General features: G+C 36.7%; 1 protein-coding gene across 1 annotated transcript; it reads right to left on the bottom strand.

Moving 5' to 3' along the window:
- Nucleotides 1-526: 526 nt before the first annotated feature.
- On the bottom strand, nucleotides 527-18,125 carry LOC143461174 (uncharacterized). The gene is made up of 2 exons (XM_076958992.1): nucleotides 10,890-18,125; nucleotides 527-871 (listed from the first exon to the last, which is right to left on the bottom strand). The coding sequence occupies exons 1-2, from the start codon at nucleotides 12,145-12,147 to the stop codon at nucleotides 705-707; spliced, it is 1,425 nt and encodes a 474-aa protein (XP_076815107.1). The 5' UTR covers nucleotides 12,148-18,125; the 3' UTR covers nucleotides 527-704.
- Between the last annotated feature and the right edge of the window lie 1,331 nt (nucleotides 18,126-19,456).

Below are 19,456 nucleotides of genomic sequence, written 5' to 3'. Positions count from 1 at the left end.
CCTTAATTTACTTTCTGGCCCGGGTGTCATTTACATTTCTGGGAAGCTGATGGGCACCCATCTGACTGTCAGTTGGAGCATTTCTTCAGCAAATACAGATACACGCTACAGCATGGGTCCCTTGTTTTTGAAGTTTTTCTGTTCTCTGTGTATAGCCTCATCCTTTCCACTGCCTTCCATTGTGTCTATGTTTATCCCCGCAAGATTTAGGAGTCCACAATTTCTGTTTTTATCTTTTCGGCAAGATTTCTCGGTCAATCTTAAATTCTTTTTGTGTCTCGTGGTGGCAACATGTTGGGCATACGTGAATGTCATTTCCTTTAAATAATGATTGCTTTTTAAGTGAAAAGAGAAGAGTCAAGACTTCAGCTTTTTAAACATGACCTGAATGTGGTTGTTACAATTGTCGGTTATTTTTGAAAAATTGAAAACCGGTTTTGCAACATTCCTTGTGACTTGAGTTCCGTTCGCATAAATGGGAAAATGTCTGTTATAATTTATCTAAGTTACACGGTACACGCATATATTCATTCACATGGCTGTACAATTTATTTAAAAATCACATCACACAGTTTTTATTCTATTTTACCAACAATTTGTATCATGCTATGATGTACATAACATCAGCTTATATACATGTTCTTACAGATGCACCAGCCAGTGACGCATTTTCTATTTGTGATATCAACATTAACGGCAACAAATCAGTAACGCCGTGGTCGTCGCTCAACTGATAAACTTCTGCGACTAGATGCACGTTTCAACCCGCGATTATATCCTGAACGAGGGTTTGTTGAACCTTCATGGCGACTGGATGAATAATGCGAACCTTCACTGAAAGTATTTGCTTGTCCATGGTGTGAGCGTGAACCTTCAATGAAATAAAAATTTATTATTGTTCACGCTCTACGGAATTCGCTATACTACTTTTAGTGTTGTAATGACTCGACTCAAGTCATGTTAAGATAGTTGTGACGGCAAACAACAGAGCTTTAACAAAAACGGTTCTTTCTCTAAAAATGGACTTCTCTGTAAAAACTATTAACCAGACTAATTCGTAGACAACCATGGTGTTCTAGCGAGCATTTTAAACCTCAGAAAAACCTTGCACCAAACCAAACAATCAGTTTACTGTTTTTATTCATCACCGACACGTATAACAGCAAACTTCCGATGCAATTAAAGCAAAAGTGTATACTGCTTCAACCATTGGGTCTAAAACTTATTGCTTAACCATTGGATCAACTTCCATGACATTTTACAACCATCGGCAAATACAAACTCGCTGGAGATACACCTGTAGCAATTCGACCAGTTAACAACATTCTTGGTGTAAGAGGGAAATCGTTAGGATCGTCACTCATATGAGTGATTGGTCGGTTGTTAAAAATTCCTTTAACTTTAGTAATGAATGTTTGCAATCCTTCGGCCATGGATAAGTGTATATAGCATTTTGCAAACAGATTGAATAACACATTTCCAAATACCACCCAGATGACTAGCAAAATGAAGAAGAAAATTGCCAATCTATTCCTTGTTAAGACATCGTATGATGCACATTCTCTTGATTCTACTTCTGTAGTGCATCGCGCAGCTCATGTTCAGCGCCAAAAAATAGTCACTGCAAACAGCAGTTGGTCTGCCATAACGACTGACAAATCTTTTGAAAGACTGAAGAAACGAACTAGCAAAATGGGGAAAAAAACACCTCAAGGTGTACTGCACGAATGGACATATGTGTTAATACACAAATATAACGCTTGGGAGTGCTGCGACAACTTTCGACTAGCAATGGCCACTCTACGCCAGTCCAAGTGAACGGAGGATAATTTGGAGTGACCCGACATGTTGGAGCCATAATCTGTCTCCAGACTTTGCCTCCGCGACACTTCATAAGTACAGAGTGAACGGTTGACCATAAATAAACCAGAATTGCTAGCGAATGACCGCAAGCACACGTAACGTCTTGATAATGCCTTATCACCGAGGTAGGTACCGTGATAGGTAGCCTTCCAGAAGCTGATGGCTCATGGTTGTTAGGGAGCCTTCTTGCATAACCATTCTAAATATGTATTCTGTCTCCATACTTAACAAAGAGTTCTGGCTCAAGCTGAAAATTTTTAGGAAGATAACCAATTCGTTTCTCTGCCAGGAATAGATTGTTCGGCTTGGATAGCTTTTAAAGAAAAGCCATCTCATATTATCCATCTACTTTCTTTGTTAACTTTTCCATTATGGCAAGGGCTTTATTGTCATTAATTGAGGTAATTTTATAGCTTATTTATTATTAATAGCAATACAATTTGGACAGGTTGTCTTGTTAAATTTCACAGAAATCACACAAGAACATTGTTGTGACTTGATCATAAATCATTGCATCACCAACATGAGTAGAATGAACTAAAACAGTTGATTCTTTACCAGTGTCCAAGCCCATAAGTGCCCATCCTATAGCTGTATGATCTGCTCCAGGCTCCTGTCCTTAACTCCATTTCCGTTACATCCAGTGCAGGAAATTCTATTCCATTAAGATCAGGGAATTGAATAACATTATCTTGGAATGATAATTAATCATCACTGACCTTAGTCAAAGTTCGGACAGCAAACACATTTTTCATGGATACAATCACAGATTCACTCATACTTTTTTCTCTACCGTCCATTTACAGTAGAAATAGTAGATATATAGGCTTACGCATATGTCTTTACAGAAAGAGACCTATCATCGGACCATACTTCAATAGGTATCATACTACTTTCAAACGTACATTTCCAGCTCAGACACAAGGTGTTTCAGTACTACCAGATGTGGTTGTGGAACAAGAAACTGACACATTCTTCTTCATTTCATATACATGGGTCTTATCAACTGATTTTGCATACTTTGACTTATGTAGGAGCGTATTACGCAGTTTACAACAACCATTTAACATCTGCCTCTACTCTGGCAGCAACATGACCAGAGTGGAAAAAAAGGATCATTAACCGCTAACGCGTCAAATTGTGGAGATTTTCGTATTTTTCTGATGAATTTATCTCCACCACCATCTGCCAAACAAACTATATGCAAACCAAGTCATTAGCAATAAAATCTTTATTTCATTGCAACTACAAATTCTGTGATTTTCTCGATTTCCTTTGTTGACAAAACAGTACCAGTTGTAGAACGCTGAAAAAAATGTAACACAGCATATCCTGTATTTTAGCAAGTGGGGTTAATAGCATGGTCACTGGCCTTTATTTCATATTACTATGATGAAACGAACATTCACCACATAGCTGTATTTCAGTTCGATCTTGTTTGCGCCAAGTTTTTGAGCTATTCACAAAAAAATTGTTGCCAGCATATAGGCCCACTTTTGAGTGTGTCCATATCATCCAAAAAATTAACAGTGGGCTTATACAGTAAGTATAAAATGTTACCTAAAAAATTTTTGCTGCACTTGGCCGTAGTGGTCGTGATTAAAGCATATATTAATGTTGAACAAATGCGTAACCGGTACAGTTCAAATTCGTTTAACAGCATAATAAAAAAAATAAATAGACTTTGTAAGTAGTAGGCCAAACAGAAAGTTGTGTTGGGATTGATAACGATTACCTTTTAAGATGTCTTTTGTTTGAAAGCACAAAGATCTGTTATAAAATCGTCAAGATGGCGAGCAAACCACACAGACAAAGACGTCATTGTGTGAGGTGTAATTATTCTATTGTAGTCAAAGGCCAAAATGTGGCATGGGCTTATACACCGACATACGGTAATTACATATGAGTTAAAAACAATGGAAAAAATATATTTTTGTGACGTTACGTCATCACACATGAGTTCAGTATACGAAATAAAGTAAAGCACAAGTAAGTATGCTGGTTTGCATTTTAAATAATTAAGTGTACAGAGCTTGAAAGCTACAAATAACGAAAAAATGTATACTTCAAAAATTATAATGGGAAAAATAACTCTAAAACCACAAAACCTACCTTTATTTTTTTGAACTCATTATCTGAACCGTTTCAACAAGAACTGTGCGCTTTACAAGTGTTCTCATGAGTTATCAAAAAGTGCATGTTCATACATAAATCTCCAAAGGAAATTCATAAAGGCATGATGTAAACATTTAGTTACAAGTATCAGTCAAACAAAATTGTAAAAAAGGTGCGCGCCAAGTTTTAGCATGAACTCAATTGGAAACCGAAGACGCAACAAGGTCTAGGGGTTTTGAGAAATTACAGATTTCCTGATAATTCAATGATCAGCTGCAAATGCAGAAGCAGTCTGCTAAGTGGATATGGTATTATACTCTGAATTGCTCATCCTTACTTGTCACGAAATGCTTGCTTCATACACATATTAATATCCTTTAACATTTGTTCAGGGCTAACATACACTTCATGACAATCCAGAAATTGAAAAACTCTTGAAAATTACACAAAACTGGTTGACAGGATTCATATGATAGTTCGAAAATGTTTAAAAATTCCCTGCATTTTGAAAACTTACAGTATACTAAAACACTCATTTGAGCAAAAGCGACAAAATAATGTTGAAAATTCGAACCTTTCAACACTCCCTTGCACTGAAAATTCTAAAACATGATAAACACTTGTGTGGATTGAAAATAATGCAGTAGCGCACTAAACTTATGCAAAACCACATGCATTTGAATAATTTTGTTTGTTTCTGCTGAAACCTTACCATGAATATGATATCTGTTTATACTACTTGAAACCAGTTGAAATAGATTCTACAGGAAGAGCTCTCCTGTAATTATTTGCTTCAAATTAAGCTACCTAGATTTAAATTATTTGACTTAACTCTTGGTGCACTTCATTGATTTTAAACAGGTTTTTAACTCCACACTTTCACAGGTGACAACACTGGTTGCTTATAGCAGGAGTACTACTCAAAAGTCAGTGCTATTGTCGACCAACTGCAATGTAAAGTTGTCAACTCTTCAGTTTTACAAGGTACTAAGAAAAAAACGATCAGTAAAATTCAACATATCTTGAGCATTTGATTTCCCATAATTCTTTCGGATTAACAAACATGAAGTACAATGTAAAAAATTTGGATGACATATAAGTAGTGGAAAAGAGTTGTGTCATACAACAACGTATCACCAGCAGGCTAACACGACTGTTTCCATGAACACCAAGTCCGTTAAGATCTCATAATCCAGAAAATAGGAAACAAATTTAAAACTGAATGAAAATGTTAAATGCGTTCATCATGGAGCTTTCTAAATATTTGGTTACCACCATCTGCAAGGGGTAAAAACTGACGATCTTGCTCACTTTAAACAGCCTGGCCTGGAAAACATGACAATTCTGATTTTTACTTATACAGAACATGATTAGTAGAAACCAAGTGAACAGTCACACTCAAATTCGGCTTGACTTTCTGCATTGATGACAGTAGGAAGCCAGTGCCTATGATTACAATTACTGTATTGTGAAATAGATCAAGGAAGGGTGTAAATTTACGATGCAATTTTGGTGGTAATTTTATAAAGCGTTCTGAAAAAGTTTTGCCAAATATTTACTGAAGTTTTTTAATATCAAACTCACTTGTATACAAGTTGTAAATTAGCACTAAACGAAAAATATTATGACTATTTTTATTTAAACTGTAAATGTAAAACAAATTTCTTATCGATGTAGCTGAGAACATGGCAATCTCCAACTTACTGCAAAAAGCTTAATTTATCCTTTCATTTCACTTTCATTGAATTAATAAGGCCTCAACATAGTTTTAATTATGTATGGGGACAGTGTCTGCAGTTGTATCACATACTGTGCTAATAATGACATGATAACATCCTTGTCATTTCTTCATAGAAAACAAATTTGCTGCACAGCGGGTCAGATTAGAAGAACTGGTAACAGACAAGCAGGTGACCAAGATCCACGTAGCACGTAGATCGTACGTTGACGGTGCTGCTACCGTGTCATTTTGTGATTATACCTGGAACCCATCGTGGTTACTGGTCGTGTCATGGGACAAAGTTAGTGAGTGCACTATGTCTTTTGACTGCTCCTTGGTTTTTATTCTTGCCTGCCGCCCCTGGACCTGACGTGTATGAGATAGAAGGAAGACATCCATCTTCCTGCAAATTCGCTGACTGTTCAGGAATTCAATCTGCGAAAATCAAGTTGCTGAAGGTGTTCGCTGGTACTGCATTTCATATTCAGAAAGAGCGTCTCTCGGCGCCTATTTAGGCTTTCAAAGAGCTAGCTTAAATGTCTTCACCATCCTTTCTACAGCCTCATTTGTAGTAAGATGGTACAGAGCACCAGCAAGACAATTAATTCCTCGTGCGTGACAATATTCCTGAAACTCTTCGGATAAGTTCTGTCCAGGAAACTTATTGTTGAATTTGCCAACCCCGACTGGGTTTATGCACAGTTACTTCGAGTAGGTGTCTAACTTCACCAGCCAGTTTTAGCCCATAAAATTATGGCATGGTGCACATGTAGACGACTCCATGGCTTTTCAGGTATATTAGTGAGGACCACAGCTCCTAAACCGTACAAAGAACATCCGTGACAGTGGTAAGAGACTCGATCGATCAACGTTACTTTTGCGATCCTTTGCTGGCCATCCATCACAGATAAAATGAATTACCTTTGATAAGGTTGAATGCTTCTCAGTTGCTTTCGCTATGGAGCCAGGATTGGACGGTTGAACTTGGGCACTCAACGTCATGCAAAATGGCATTGGCATTAGCATCTGGCCACCAGCAGGTAAATGACTCAAAGCATCTGCATTCTGATGCTGTGATGTCCTGCGGTAAACTATTTCGTAGGAAAACTGGTTCAGAAATAGGTACCAATCACTTTGCTGCAAGCGCTGCCGTAGCATTGCTTCGTTCAAAAAACGAAAGCAATGGCTTGTGATCCGACACCAGGATGAACTTCCTTCCGAAAAGATATTGATAAAATTTCTTGAGAGTGTTGACAATTGCCAAATCTTCTCTCCGAATTTGACTGTACTTAAGTTGACTTTGTGTTAAAGTCTTGGACGCATTCACTATTAGTCTTTCCCTGTCACCTGGATAGCGGTGAAATAAAATTACCCCGATAAAACACTGAAGGCATTGCATGAGATTCGGCAAGGACATCCTCAGGTGGCAGGAGAGTTGTCAATTGACTCATGGCTGCTTCTTCTATTCCATGGGACTTCCTTTCTGGTTAGGTGATGCAGTGCTTCTGCCACCGTTGAGAAATTTGAGGGCAAGAACTTTCTATAAAACTGTATGGAACCAAGAAATGATCGTAGAAAGGACACATCGTGTGGGGTAGGCATCTTCAAAACATCATCCACTTTAGGGCTCTTTTGAATGCCGTTTTAGGAGAGAGTGTTGCCCAAATAATACAGTTCAAGAAGTTGGCAACGTAACCACATTTCATGCAGGCATCTTAGCAAGCGTTGATGATCACCTGCAGAATAACCACTCGCCAGAATATCATCCACATAAACTGCTAATCCTGGTAGGTCACTAGTCAAGCTGTCCATAATGTTCTGAAAATTGCCGAGTGCTGAAGAAATGCCAAATGAAAAGACATTCTGGACCTTGATGAGAGTACTGAAAGCCAGTCGCTGATGTATTTCCGGACACAGTTCAATCTGATAGTGGCCATGATATTGCAGCCCACTGAAACCAATGAGATTGCACCTACATGCAACTGCACCCGCACGGAATAACACAACAACATAATACAGTAGAACATTTGATTTAAGTCCAACTTGATTTTGGACTTGCCCCTCACTTTAAGTTGTTGGTGCCCTTGTTATTCTATTAGGCATCACACAATCAATCATGTTATTCTTTGTCAAAAGTGCGACGAGGGTGAAAAAATGCATGCAATGCTTAATATGAATGCTTAACATGCGCTCAAAAATAAATTAAGGTAATAAATGCTGGTAACAACTAGCACTGCCACTAAATCCATGGAGCCACAGGAGCAACCTAGCCTTACAAAGTTGCAAGAGGCTTTCATACAATAGCTTAAATGTTATTTTAAATCGTAAGTGCAAATTGCCTTTGACCGACTTTTTTGGGAGAGTCTTTGATTAACTTTTTATTAAGTTTTCATCCTTTCCAGATGTCTTTTGCAATCTTTAATGAAGTATAGACAAGTAATATATCAAAACATGTTCACTTATTTTGTCGTTTCTCTACAACATAACTGCACAATAACATCAATCCTATATTTCGAGGTTCATACATGTTTTTAGCTAAATCTTAAAAAAATCAAAAGGTGGCCGATATAAGCTAATTTCACATTCAATTGTTTACGTTGCAATATAAAGCAATCTTTTGAAAGGCAGCTTTTATTTTTCAGCTGGAGTTTTCCAAAATACTATACCTAAATTTAGTGTACACAGTTAAGGCACTGTACCTTGGACTGCATTCTTTACAAAAGGATCAACAAATGGTAGTATTCCATTTTTGTTGATTGCTAAAGTTAAACCTGTGTCTGATATTGTTTGAAAACTCGACATTTTAATACAGATCTGAGAACGAAAAAAAAATGCAACTTCAATGTTGTATTCAGCAGAACACTATGTAGCAAACAGAATCAAGCTTTTATGAGCTAAGTACCTTTTCAACATTCTCTCCGACCCTTAGGTAAAGTCTGGAAAGTATACTAAGATGTAATGCTACATCTGCTACCCACAATAAGAACTGATTATTTCGAACGAATTATTTCAAAACTAGAAAGTAATCAGAGAATCAAAAACACCAACAAGATGGCTGAATTTTTGTTTTCTTTTTAACAGTAATCTGGATTACTTCCAAAATCTAATTAATCGTTACTTTAGGTGACCCATTTGCCATTTGCTTCAGGTGAATCATTCATCCTTCTTTGATTTAAATCGTTCACTAAGAAAGAATTAACTAAATAGATATACTGTATATAAAAACTGGACAAAAAACCTTTTCAGAAGTAAAAACATAGCTTTCATTGAAGTAATAAAGAAACAGTAATTCCTGTTTCCAGAAAGTGAACACAAATGTTTTCGCTAAGCTTCCAAAAAATAAGCAACACATTCAAAAGTTTTTCATTTCATGGAAATGATTCTTTCACTCATGGATTCATGTGAAGTCACCATTTGTAGATCTTGTACTTTTATAGAAGCAACACCAAACAATTTTGAATAACAAAAGTGGACTTGACAAATGTTACAGTTACCAGCGGTCCATTAACAACACCTGAAGTACAATAAGCATTCTTTGTACTGGTTCAGAACTTCAGACTTTCACTTTTGTACAAACAGGTACAATGTGTGGCCAGGTGATATACTGATGTGAAAGGTAACAGAAACAAAATTACAAAACACATGGGTCCATTAATTATTAGCTGTTTTTTTATATAGTCAAACATCCTAAATCGGGCATACCCAGATTAATCCCCCAAAAATGTGTACCCGTCATGATAAAAAATGAATTATAGCTTTTCATATCCTTGTGTTGACCTATCTTTCATCTAACTACACAGGAAATAGAATGACACACGTCGGACAAGAAAATGTTTTAGAATCTGTCCCGACCTTGAGAGTGGGGAGCAAGTGGCGCATTCCAGAATTCGCCTCAGTGAAACGTGTAAACAATGATGATGAGTATGTGAATAGATTGGAGTTGGCAACGAAGGTTTTAATGTGAATTACTCCTATTACTCGTGTGTTGTTGTTTATTTATTTTCTTTGCAAAGTTTTGCAGCAACCAACTATTCTCAATACTATTTAATATTGACGATTTTATTTTTTTCTTAAAAGGTGTTGTGGCTAATGTGTTTTTGCTGACAAAAACATTGTCTTAGTCTACTGCTGTACTCATCCAGTAGTCCCATATTATTGGCCTAAAATCAATAGCCTAACAAAATACGTTCAGATAAGGTCAGAGGTTATCTTGCAGTCAGCAGTGCAATGAGGTTATCTTTAGTGTATGGTTAGTCAAGAAAAGGACAGGGAAAGCATGATTTTTTGTTTGTTTTTTTTATAATGACGGGTGCGCATTTTGTGGGAACAAATCTGTGTGTGCTCCATTTGGAACGTTTGACCATATTAAAGAAATCCTTGGATTGTTATAACCGAAACAGTTGTTTTGAGGAGTTTCAGACAAATTTCGAATACGTAGCACAATTCAATAAGTAATTCCAAATGTCACCATGCCAAATACAGAGCTTTTGTACTGCATTACTGGAAACATGATCACTATAAGCTTTTATTTCTGACCCAACATCTATTGCACTTAACTGGTTATATACCTTAGAAAACTGTCATGTTTTTGTATTAAAACCACAGCATCAGAAAACTAGATAGTACCCTTCATAGCTGGATTGAGCATAAAATAGCTTCCTGGTTTCAAACGATGTCAGCAAAGTAACAATGGTGGCTTATGCTGTTGTGTTTTCCAATAACAAAACAAACATTTACAGGGGTGGAAGTGTTGACTGTTCAACATATGCACGGCAGCATTGCATAATTTTAATTCTTAATTCAGCGTTAGATACCAGTAACCAGAAACACGTTAAATCCATCATGACATTGGAATTGTTTTCCCACATGTTGTGTAATTCGTATATCCTTTTACTTTGAATGAGAGTATTTATTAGTACATTGGTTACTATGACCAACATCTCTTTTTCTAGTATAAAAGTAAAGCAAATAAATTCATTTTATTCAGTAGTGGAATTCACATTAATGAAGCTTCCATTCGCAAAATGACTTCCACAATCCAATAGCACCAAAAAATTTAATTTCCTTTTGTAGTTGCACATATTCATCACCAGTCTAAACTGGTTTCAAACAAATAATCCTGTCATCCAAAAGTAAAACCACAAAATGAAATAAACAACATATTGTAGTAAGTAAATTTTTTCATAAATACCTGTAGGACGGTCAAGTATATTTCCTCTTTGACCAGTTTTTTCTCTAACACCAAGTTCCCCCCCGGCTGCATAACGTGATGTACGGCTACCAGAAAATTGAGATCGGCTTGAAGAATATTCATTGCTTTCAATTGGAGAATTTGAACGGAAAGATCCTGGATTGCCATGACATTTTGGCTTTAATGGGGAAACTCCTCTATTTTTTCGTGATGTTCCATATCGATTTGAAGATGTAGTATATGAGCGATCCCCATGGCTAGAATGCGGTGACCCCCTATATGTAGATGCATGGTAACCACGTTGGCGATCCTGCCCAGTCATCTCTTGTGAACTGTAACCTCTTCCACCCACAGGAGATGGAGAATATTGTCTTCCAAGATGATGCTCATTTGGACTTCGCTGAAAATTTCCACCATAACCAGACTGACCTGATGGCATTCGCCGCCTTTTATTGGAAACAGGACTCTCTTCATGCTTGGAAGAATATCTTTCCATAGGACTCCTTGATCTCCAACGAGTACTATACTGAACATTATCAAAACCTTCTTTGATACCATGACTGGTGTAGCTTCGAGAGATTGCATCATTACTATCCCTTCGTGTTTCCATGTAGGCATCACTGGAGGATCTTCTATGTGGATCATCATAACTTCGTGTAGTTTCAAGCACTTCACGATAACCTGCTGACCTTGATGAACTGTCATAAAAAGCATTGTTACTATTATCGAAATCATTTCCTCTTCTGTCATCATATGTACTTTTATAACCAAGTCTTGCAGTATCAAAACCTTCCCTTCTGGGAATAACATAACTACTACTACTACGATTTCTGGCATCGCCATACTGACGTTCTTGATAGGCTTCTGTGGATTGTCTTCGTTGCGTTTCATATCCTCTTCCACGTACCGTCCCATACTTGCCTTCGTTATCATGGTTGTAGCCTCTGTTTCCAACACTTCTAAACCCCTCTCTTCGAGGGCGATCTGGGAGACTTCCCTGCTTTTCTGCTTTTCTCACGGTTACACATCTTCCCATAATTTCAACACCATGCATTCTACGTATTGCATCTTCAGCTGATGCTGGCTCAAGAAAAGATATAAACCCAAATCCGCGGGAACGCTTTGTTTCACGATCTTTCATTATCAGTACTTGCGTTATATCTCCAAATATCTGAAATGATTTTTCTAGAGCCATTTCATCACAGCTGTGATCTAATCCTCCAACAAAAATTCGGGCGCCAATATCACCATGATCCATTTTTGAACAGAATAGAGAAAAAGTTTCTAAAGTGAAAGCTGCAAATACCAAAAAATAATATCTTATGTCGCAATGCCTAAAATTCTAAAAGATGTCTGCCACTGGCTAATTTCAATTTTCAAATTCAATTCTTTCCAAAGTAATTTTTTTGATTGAAAGGCTACTTTTTTATTTCAGCAAGTATGTACATCTGTGCAGTTCCACACGGTATCTGTTACAAGTATTCATAAACATATAAATCTTTTCATTAATAACCAGCACTAAAAGTTCCAGTTCTGTCAGCATGCAAAATCCAAAATCAGCAATCATCACTGTACTGACCAGGAAGTAACCAGATAACCAAATCTACGCTATCCATTTCGAGTTTCTGGTAAGAATTTGCAATGAGTAATTCGTTACTGCAGTCAATGCATATAATAACAGTTAATTCATGGTAAGCTACTTTCAAACCTTCTTTGCTATTTCTAAAAGTTTAAGTTTTACAAATATCAACAAAAATCTTGCCAAAATTATTAAAACTTTTAGTGTAGCAGATGTACCAACTTCAGTGGAATGATCCAGAAGGTACAGTTTAACGGATTCACATTTTCTGAACGATCAAGACTTAAGTAAACTGACCTTAGTTTGCATGCTATACCCAAAAACAAATGTTGGTTCTACTTGTGTAAGCCTACAAAGTCTTACAGGTATGGTTGAAAACTAGGCCTACAAGCTGACAGAACAGCAGTATAGCCTTGCTTTTGTTTCGACAAATGTTTAGCTTTAGCACAATTTTCTGGTTCAATCAATCCTATTTGAATAAGGGCGATGACAGTGTAGGTTTCTAAACATACATAGGCCATATTCCAATGGATTATTGCCACGCCACGTTTATTGCCACCCTTAAAGAGATAAAGAAATAAATGTAAAAAATAATACAACAACAAAAATTATTGGAGAATAAGTACTGTATCTATTCAATAAAAACACAAATGAATCCAGTTATCCTGTCGCAAATCATATTTATACATGAAAAGCAGGTGAATTGATCACTCTTTGGCAGCAAATTGACTCCTTTAACAAACAGGTAAAAGTGATATGAAAATGGCTGAAAATCAATAATGAAGAGCTGATGATCTGGAGCAGTATGGATGATGCAACTGGTTTATACTGCATGGTTGCCCAACAATTTCAAATACGCAAAAGATGGATTATGAAGAGTTAGTAAAATCAGATGTTGATGTTTTAAAGTTAAACAATAAACTGCTATCGAATGTTGTCTCCACAGACATCAACATTTTGCACGATTTGCCCAATACAAATTAAAAAATGTACCTAACCATCTGTAATTGCCAATTGATCGATGTTTACAAAACAATTCAAAACTTCCATACATTATACACAACAAAATTTGCAATTACAGTACTATTTTAAGTAAAATATTAACTTGTTAAAAACTTGATGTATATATATATATAGAGCAGTAGTCAAGTCGGTCATAGTAGGCGCAGTTGACTTTGGGGGAAAAGGCACATGCTAATTATAAAACAGAAACAAAAAAATTAAAGTTTTGTAATGCCAATTTATCGCCCTATCATTCTTCTAGATATTTTATAAAGATAGGCTAACTACGTGTGCTCTCACTTTTTGAGATAACATGTTTTGAGACAGCTGGTTGAACTTTGGTATCGTTCTCGATAGGCTAGCAGGATCAAGTGAGTTATGATGTCATTTCCTCAACAGAAGCATTAACCTTCGGTTACATAAAAAAAATTCCCAAAATTCCCGCCTAGTGCAAGGTAGCAGCCCGCACCTTCAATGCCCACGTGACTGGAGGGAAAGGGGTTATGCTACACAGGTCATATAGAATAGTCTGGCGAGTGTTGTGATGTGCACGTTGTACATGGTTATTGGCAGTTAACAATGTATGAAATCTTTGCTTAATATTTAAATACTTTAAATATTTAAAGGCATTTAGTTATTAATATTTAAAGGCAGTAATCTCGTAATTAAACTAGCATTCATAGGTGGGCAGTACCACAGTACTTTAATACTGAAGTACTGTACGCAGTACTGATACTGGTACCATCTATACTTTTGAGAAAAAGTACTGAATCTCTGTACTGAATTACTCGGTACTTTTCATGTGATAATTTCAGAATTTTAAAAAATACGTTTTCAAAAATAAATGTTAATAGATCCTTAATATTAACTTAGCATTTGTTGATCTTTTTTAATCTAGAAATGTCAAGTAAAATAGCAAGCGATTAACGTCACATATGTTTTGACCTGGAGTAACCTTTACCGGGGACATAATTGTGGCAAACATTGGATTTGCAGCAGCATCTTTTGCACAAAAAGAATCGGTACCGAGTACCGACAAATAGTATGATACCGAATATCAGAACCATCGGTACATTTTGCCAAGTACCAGTACCATTACTGATGGTACTTTCAAAGTACCGACTGCCCACCTCTACTAGCATTGAACTCATCAAAGAATAGATTAAAATACAGTAAATAATTTTTTAAGTCTGTAAAATAAGGTATTATTTTTTCTGTAGCAGTACATCTAAACGAGGTCAAACCATTTTGGGTGATAGTATAATAAGACGCATATCTTGAGAATTCATTATAATTTTCCATCTGGTGTGTTACCATGTGTGATAAACTTTCTGTTATATTGAATGGACTCTATTGTAGAAATCTAATTCATCTTTTGAAGGAACAACTTAAATGGTTCCCAAGATTGACTGTCTGAAGTATTTTTTTTTAACTTTCCCTGACCATATGCCAAAAGCCATTGTCTTTCCGACTAATCAAGCACATAACATTATCAGCGTGTCTTTGGTAGTAGAATTGTTGAAAGCAATAAAGCGAAGTGTTCAGAAATATGTCATGATAAAGAAACTTTTTAATCTTTGTGTAAGTATTCTAGTATAAGTAGCATGTTTTGAAGTTGATCAGCATTAGTGATAGTTTTTTCTCGACTGTAATTAGATACATTTGATTTTTCGTAGTTTTTGCTCAATAAATTGAATACAAACCTATTTCTAATAACAAACAGGAAAGTTCTGTCATTCATCAGTGTTTGTGTGTGGTACTTTTCATCTTTAACTCAAATACTATGTGCTTAGCGAAGCGCGTTGGCTAAGTCGACATAACTAAGCCTGATTCACTCTGTGTCAACTCTTCACTTGGTTGCACCTTTGTTGATTGTTTTCAATTACCTTGTAGTCTGTGGTTACTTTTGTATAACCTTACTACGGATATATATAGTTAGGTATAAGATATCATAGAAGTATGACTCAACACCAGTAGGTACAAAGGCAAGCGTGTAATTGGAAAGTTTGCAAAAATTGCGCATAACATACCCGACTTCACTATACATGTACAATATTCTTACTTAAAGATTAGGAAAAATCGACATTGATGAATTACTCTCAATCCACCATAAATATACCACAATGCATTATATGTATATGCCAAAGAAATGTTCTACAAATAGTAAGTACAGTCAGTTCAGTTTTTACAAAATTACAACATGGATAATCATATGGATACAACAAAGCTATGTATACGAGTTGAGTTGAAATCTGTAAAATACATTTAATCGATAAATGTGATCTTAGGCATCTGAATCTGTAAAAGTTAACAAAAAGTCTAAATTCAAAATAACATAAGCAAAAACACACATAGTAGGGATGTACCCCTACTACACGAACCTGGATATATTCGGCAAATTAGTGGTAATCATGTTCACACGAATAATGTGCACCATTCGTATACGAATATAATTTATCAATGATTATAACGTTACTCTTTCATCAGGGGAAGATTTTTCACGTCGAAATAGGCTTTAATTGTGTTAATCGATCCATAGTTTCTCTGCTTTTATAAAATCAGAGAAAAATATTCTTTTTTCATTACACGCTTTTATTGTTGTAGTTACCGTATTTTACGGACCATAAGGCGCACTGTCAATAAATTGCTTTGATTAGTTTTTTGTTCATATATAAGGCGCACCCGATTATAAGGAGTATGGGTTACCATATAAAGCTCATTAAAATACGTTGCACGCATGCGCATTATGATCCATACATTAGGCGCACCGGCTTATATGGCGCACGATCAATTTATGAGGAAAAATAGGATTTAAGTTGCGCCTTATGGTCCGTAAAATACGGTATGTACAATTGCAGTATAGTGAAAATGCTTCAGGAGTTTACAGTTTTTTTCCACTGCCTGAGCTTCCTAATTTAAATAAGTTTCGTTTAGTTACAATACTGTTAATATCAAAGATTTCGTTTTGACAAGCAGAAATGTGTTAAGCTCAATGGTATATCATAAAAGGATAGCATCTTAAAAGTATATTATAACTTATTAACGTGAACTTCAGTTTGCTTTTTAGGTGTAAATATAAGACCAAAAAATGCATTAACTTATTGTTTGAAATGACAATCAGTAGTGTTTAGTCGTACTCGTACCGTGTTTTAACAACAAAAAAATTCCAACAAATTTTATTCCATTCACTAAACTGAATCACATTCGCTCTAGGCTGATACCAGAAAAGCGTTTGGTCCGGTGCCTATAACGGGTCTGGTGCAATACTTGTAATTATTTTAAAATTTTTACTGGACCCAGTTCGCATTATCAAATGTTATGGAAAATTACTTCAGAATCGTTACCCGAGCTAGTGGCAAACAAACAGGCTTTTATCAGAAATAATGTTGCTACGTTGATCATACAAACAAAGCTGACGACATGCCCAGTCAGATGAAAAGGAAAATAAAATGAAAAGCGGTTGAGATACTGCTCGTAAGGATTGTGGAACGTTAAAGTTAGTTACACAGACAACGTGCGTGCACAGTGCGAGCGGAGCATAATGGCTTTAATGGTGTGTTCATCTGCCATCTGATGTCAGACAATTACACTGTGTATGAAATTGAATAAATTCAGATTCACTTAGTACTCGTAAGATATTCGGATTCAAACAAAACCAAACAATTTTGACTTCGAATTCAGCACATCCCTAACACATAGCCTGGGCTACCTTCTTTCATATATTTGCCTAGTTACTTTGCAAAAGAATTGAACCAGCAGTCATTCTTTCAAAGTGCTTCGAAGGAAAAGAACGTTTCTGCAAAAAGCTCTATTTATTTTGATTAAAAATTAAATTAGTATACCTCTAATTATTTGAAACTTACTAAACTGTAAAATTTAGTTGTTTGTCTTTGGTTCGAGCTTTCTTAATTCAAAACTTTTTGCGGATATATGTGTGGTGCACCAAGATACTCTTTGAGCAGAACGCATGTATCTTACACCTCACTAAAATGTACCGTTTCCTGAAACCAGACTGCAAGTATGGCTGTTTTCAGCTAGAACTAGGGTGGGCCAAATAACCAAAAATGAGCAAATGCCATGCGCCATAATGGTAAGAAGAAATGGAAGTACACAATTAGCCTATACAGGTTGACTTGATCTTTAAATCAATTGAAAATTGCGTGCACAGAAGTTCTGTCCAAGTAATTGAATGCAAAATAGCGCACCTTAAGTGCAGCACTGAAGCTCATGAAAAGCAGTATTGAATCCACCTATGCAAATTCTGCAGTTTGATCAGAAGTATTTACGTTTTCAGACAACGTTCGAACACCCGTTAGCCAAAAAGCAATTATGTCTGTTATTGAGCTAGCTGAGCTAAATTTCGGAACAGTCATTTTTCCTGTGTTGCAAGTTCCCTTAACCTGACAGCAATCTTCAAGGTTTTGGGTGGAAAACTTATGATGAATCATGTGACGTTTTTACGTCAAAATGCATGAAATAACTCTGGCGTGAAATCGGCTTTAAAAACGTCTAGCCTCAATTTTAGAAAATTTCCAGAATCGCACTGCTTGGATTTTTTGGGCAGTAAAGCCTATGAATAAGGTGTTAGATAAACTTATAGGCCTAGTTACCAGTGTTAACCCAAGACATGCACCATAGTTGGAGAAAGATTGAACAGGTGCACACCTGGTTACTGGACTGCAAGTTACGTCGAAATGTCGAGGGTATTGGCTACGAAAGCAAGATCCTGGTGTGCCGTACTGTAGAGTATTTGCAGTTTTTCCCCAGATCTCGGGTGTGCAAGGAAGCGGCTGGTCTGTACTGCGACTCGTGACTCGAGGCTGCCCAACCTAAGTCATACCAGCAGACACCTTCTGGCAGACATTTTTTAAAGAGCACTAATGACCACAGATCTCCTAGAATTTTTTTTCCGAAATAATGTTCAACTAGGTATGCATTTGGCTTCAGACCTGCTTTAGTTACAAATTTTTCTCGCACATTACGATACTGCGTATTGTTTATCATTGCTCCAAGTTTTAAAATCCTGCTTTTCTACTTATACAAATATTCCAAACAGAAGTACAGCATTCAAACTGCAAACATTGCTAGGAAAAGGTTGCAAAGTTAGTACTGTAGTAGAAGTAAGTCGTAGTTTTTGAATAGCAGGATCATTAGCCTGAGCTTGTGCTATTTTCTCATACTCTAAAGGAGGCGGAAGATTGGAGAGAGTATTAATGTTGGGTGCTGAAGGTTGAGACCTTGACAAGAGGTCCGCCACAACATTGGCAGAGCCTTGTGTATGAATGTATGTATGATGTGCTCAACGGTTGTAGTGTATTCTGAAATGAACAACAATTGTCGAAACTGTCTTGGTGAGTAATGTTCGGAGAGCTTACTGAGACTTGAAACCAGAGGAAGATGGTCAGTACACAAAGTAAATTGGCGGCCTGCCAAGAAGTAGCGGAAATGTCGAATTGAGTTGTAAGCGGCCAACAGCTCTCGGTCAAAACAACTGTACCTCTGTTGCCTAGCATTCAGCTGTTTTGAAAAGAAGACCAAAGGAGCAAGTTGATTCCCTTGTTGTTGTTCTAATGTTGCTCCAATACCGGTCAAAGAAGCGTCGACTGTTAAATAAGTTGGAGCATGGAGTTTAGGAAACGCCAAGGTGCTAGTATTAGCAATAGCTTGTTTGCTGTTGGCAAAAGCGCGTTCAGCTTCTACATTCCATTTTAAGGGAGCGCGTTTGCTTCGATTGCTCGGAAAGAGCTTGTAAAGTGGTTGCAAGATGGTAGAACAATGTTTCAGAAAACGAAAATAATAGCAATAAATGCCCAAGTAACGTTTCAACTGTTAGCAGGTTTGGGGCTGAGCGTAATCAAGAATGGCCTGCACTTTTTCCTTAGTAGGTCGTATACCTGGGGGATTTATGTGATGGCCAAGGTAGTCAAGAGACGTGCGGTTGAATTTACATTTGTCTAAATTCAACGTTAAGCCAAATTCATCAAGA

Source organism: Clavelina lepadiformis, chromosome 5 (genome assembly GCF_947623445.1).
Source record: "Clavelina lepadiformis chromosome 5, kaClaLepa1.1, whole genome shotgun sequence".
In the NCBI taxonomy this organism is placed as follows: domain Eukaryota; kingdom Metazoa; phylum Chordata; class Ascidiacea; order Aplousobranchia; family Clavelinidae; genus Clavelina; species Clavelina lepadiformis.
Note: the sequence above shows the minus strand (reverse complement) of the source record. Positions and strands in the feature narration are given on the sequence as shown.

Bases quoted from the DNA above. Each gene is read 5' to 3' on its own strand.
- LOC143461174 (XM_076958992.1), bottom strand. From the start codon at position 12,147: ATGGATCATGGTGATATTGGCGCCCGAATTTTTGTTGGAGGATTAGAT. The intron at 872-10,889 runs GTATTTATGAAA...ATTTCATTGAAG, and splicing joins TATACTTGACCGTCCTACAG to GTTCACGCTCACACCATGGA.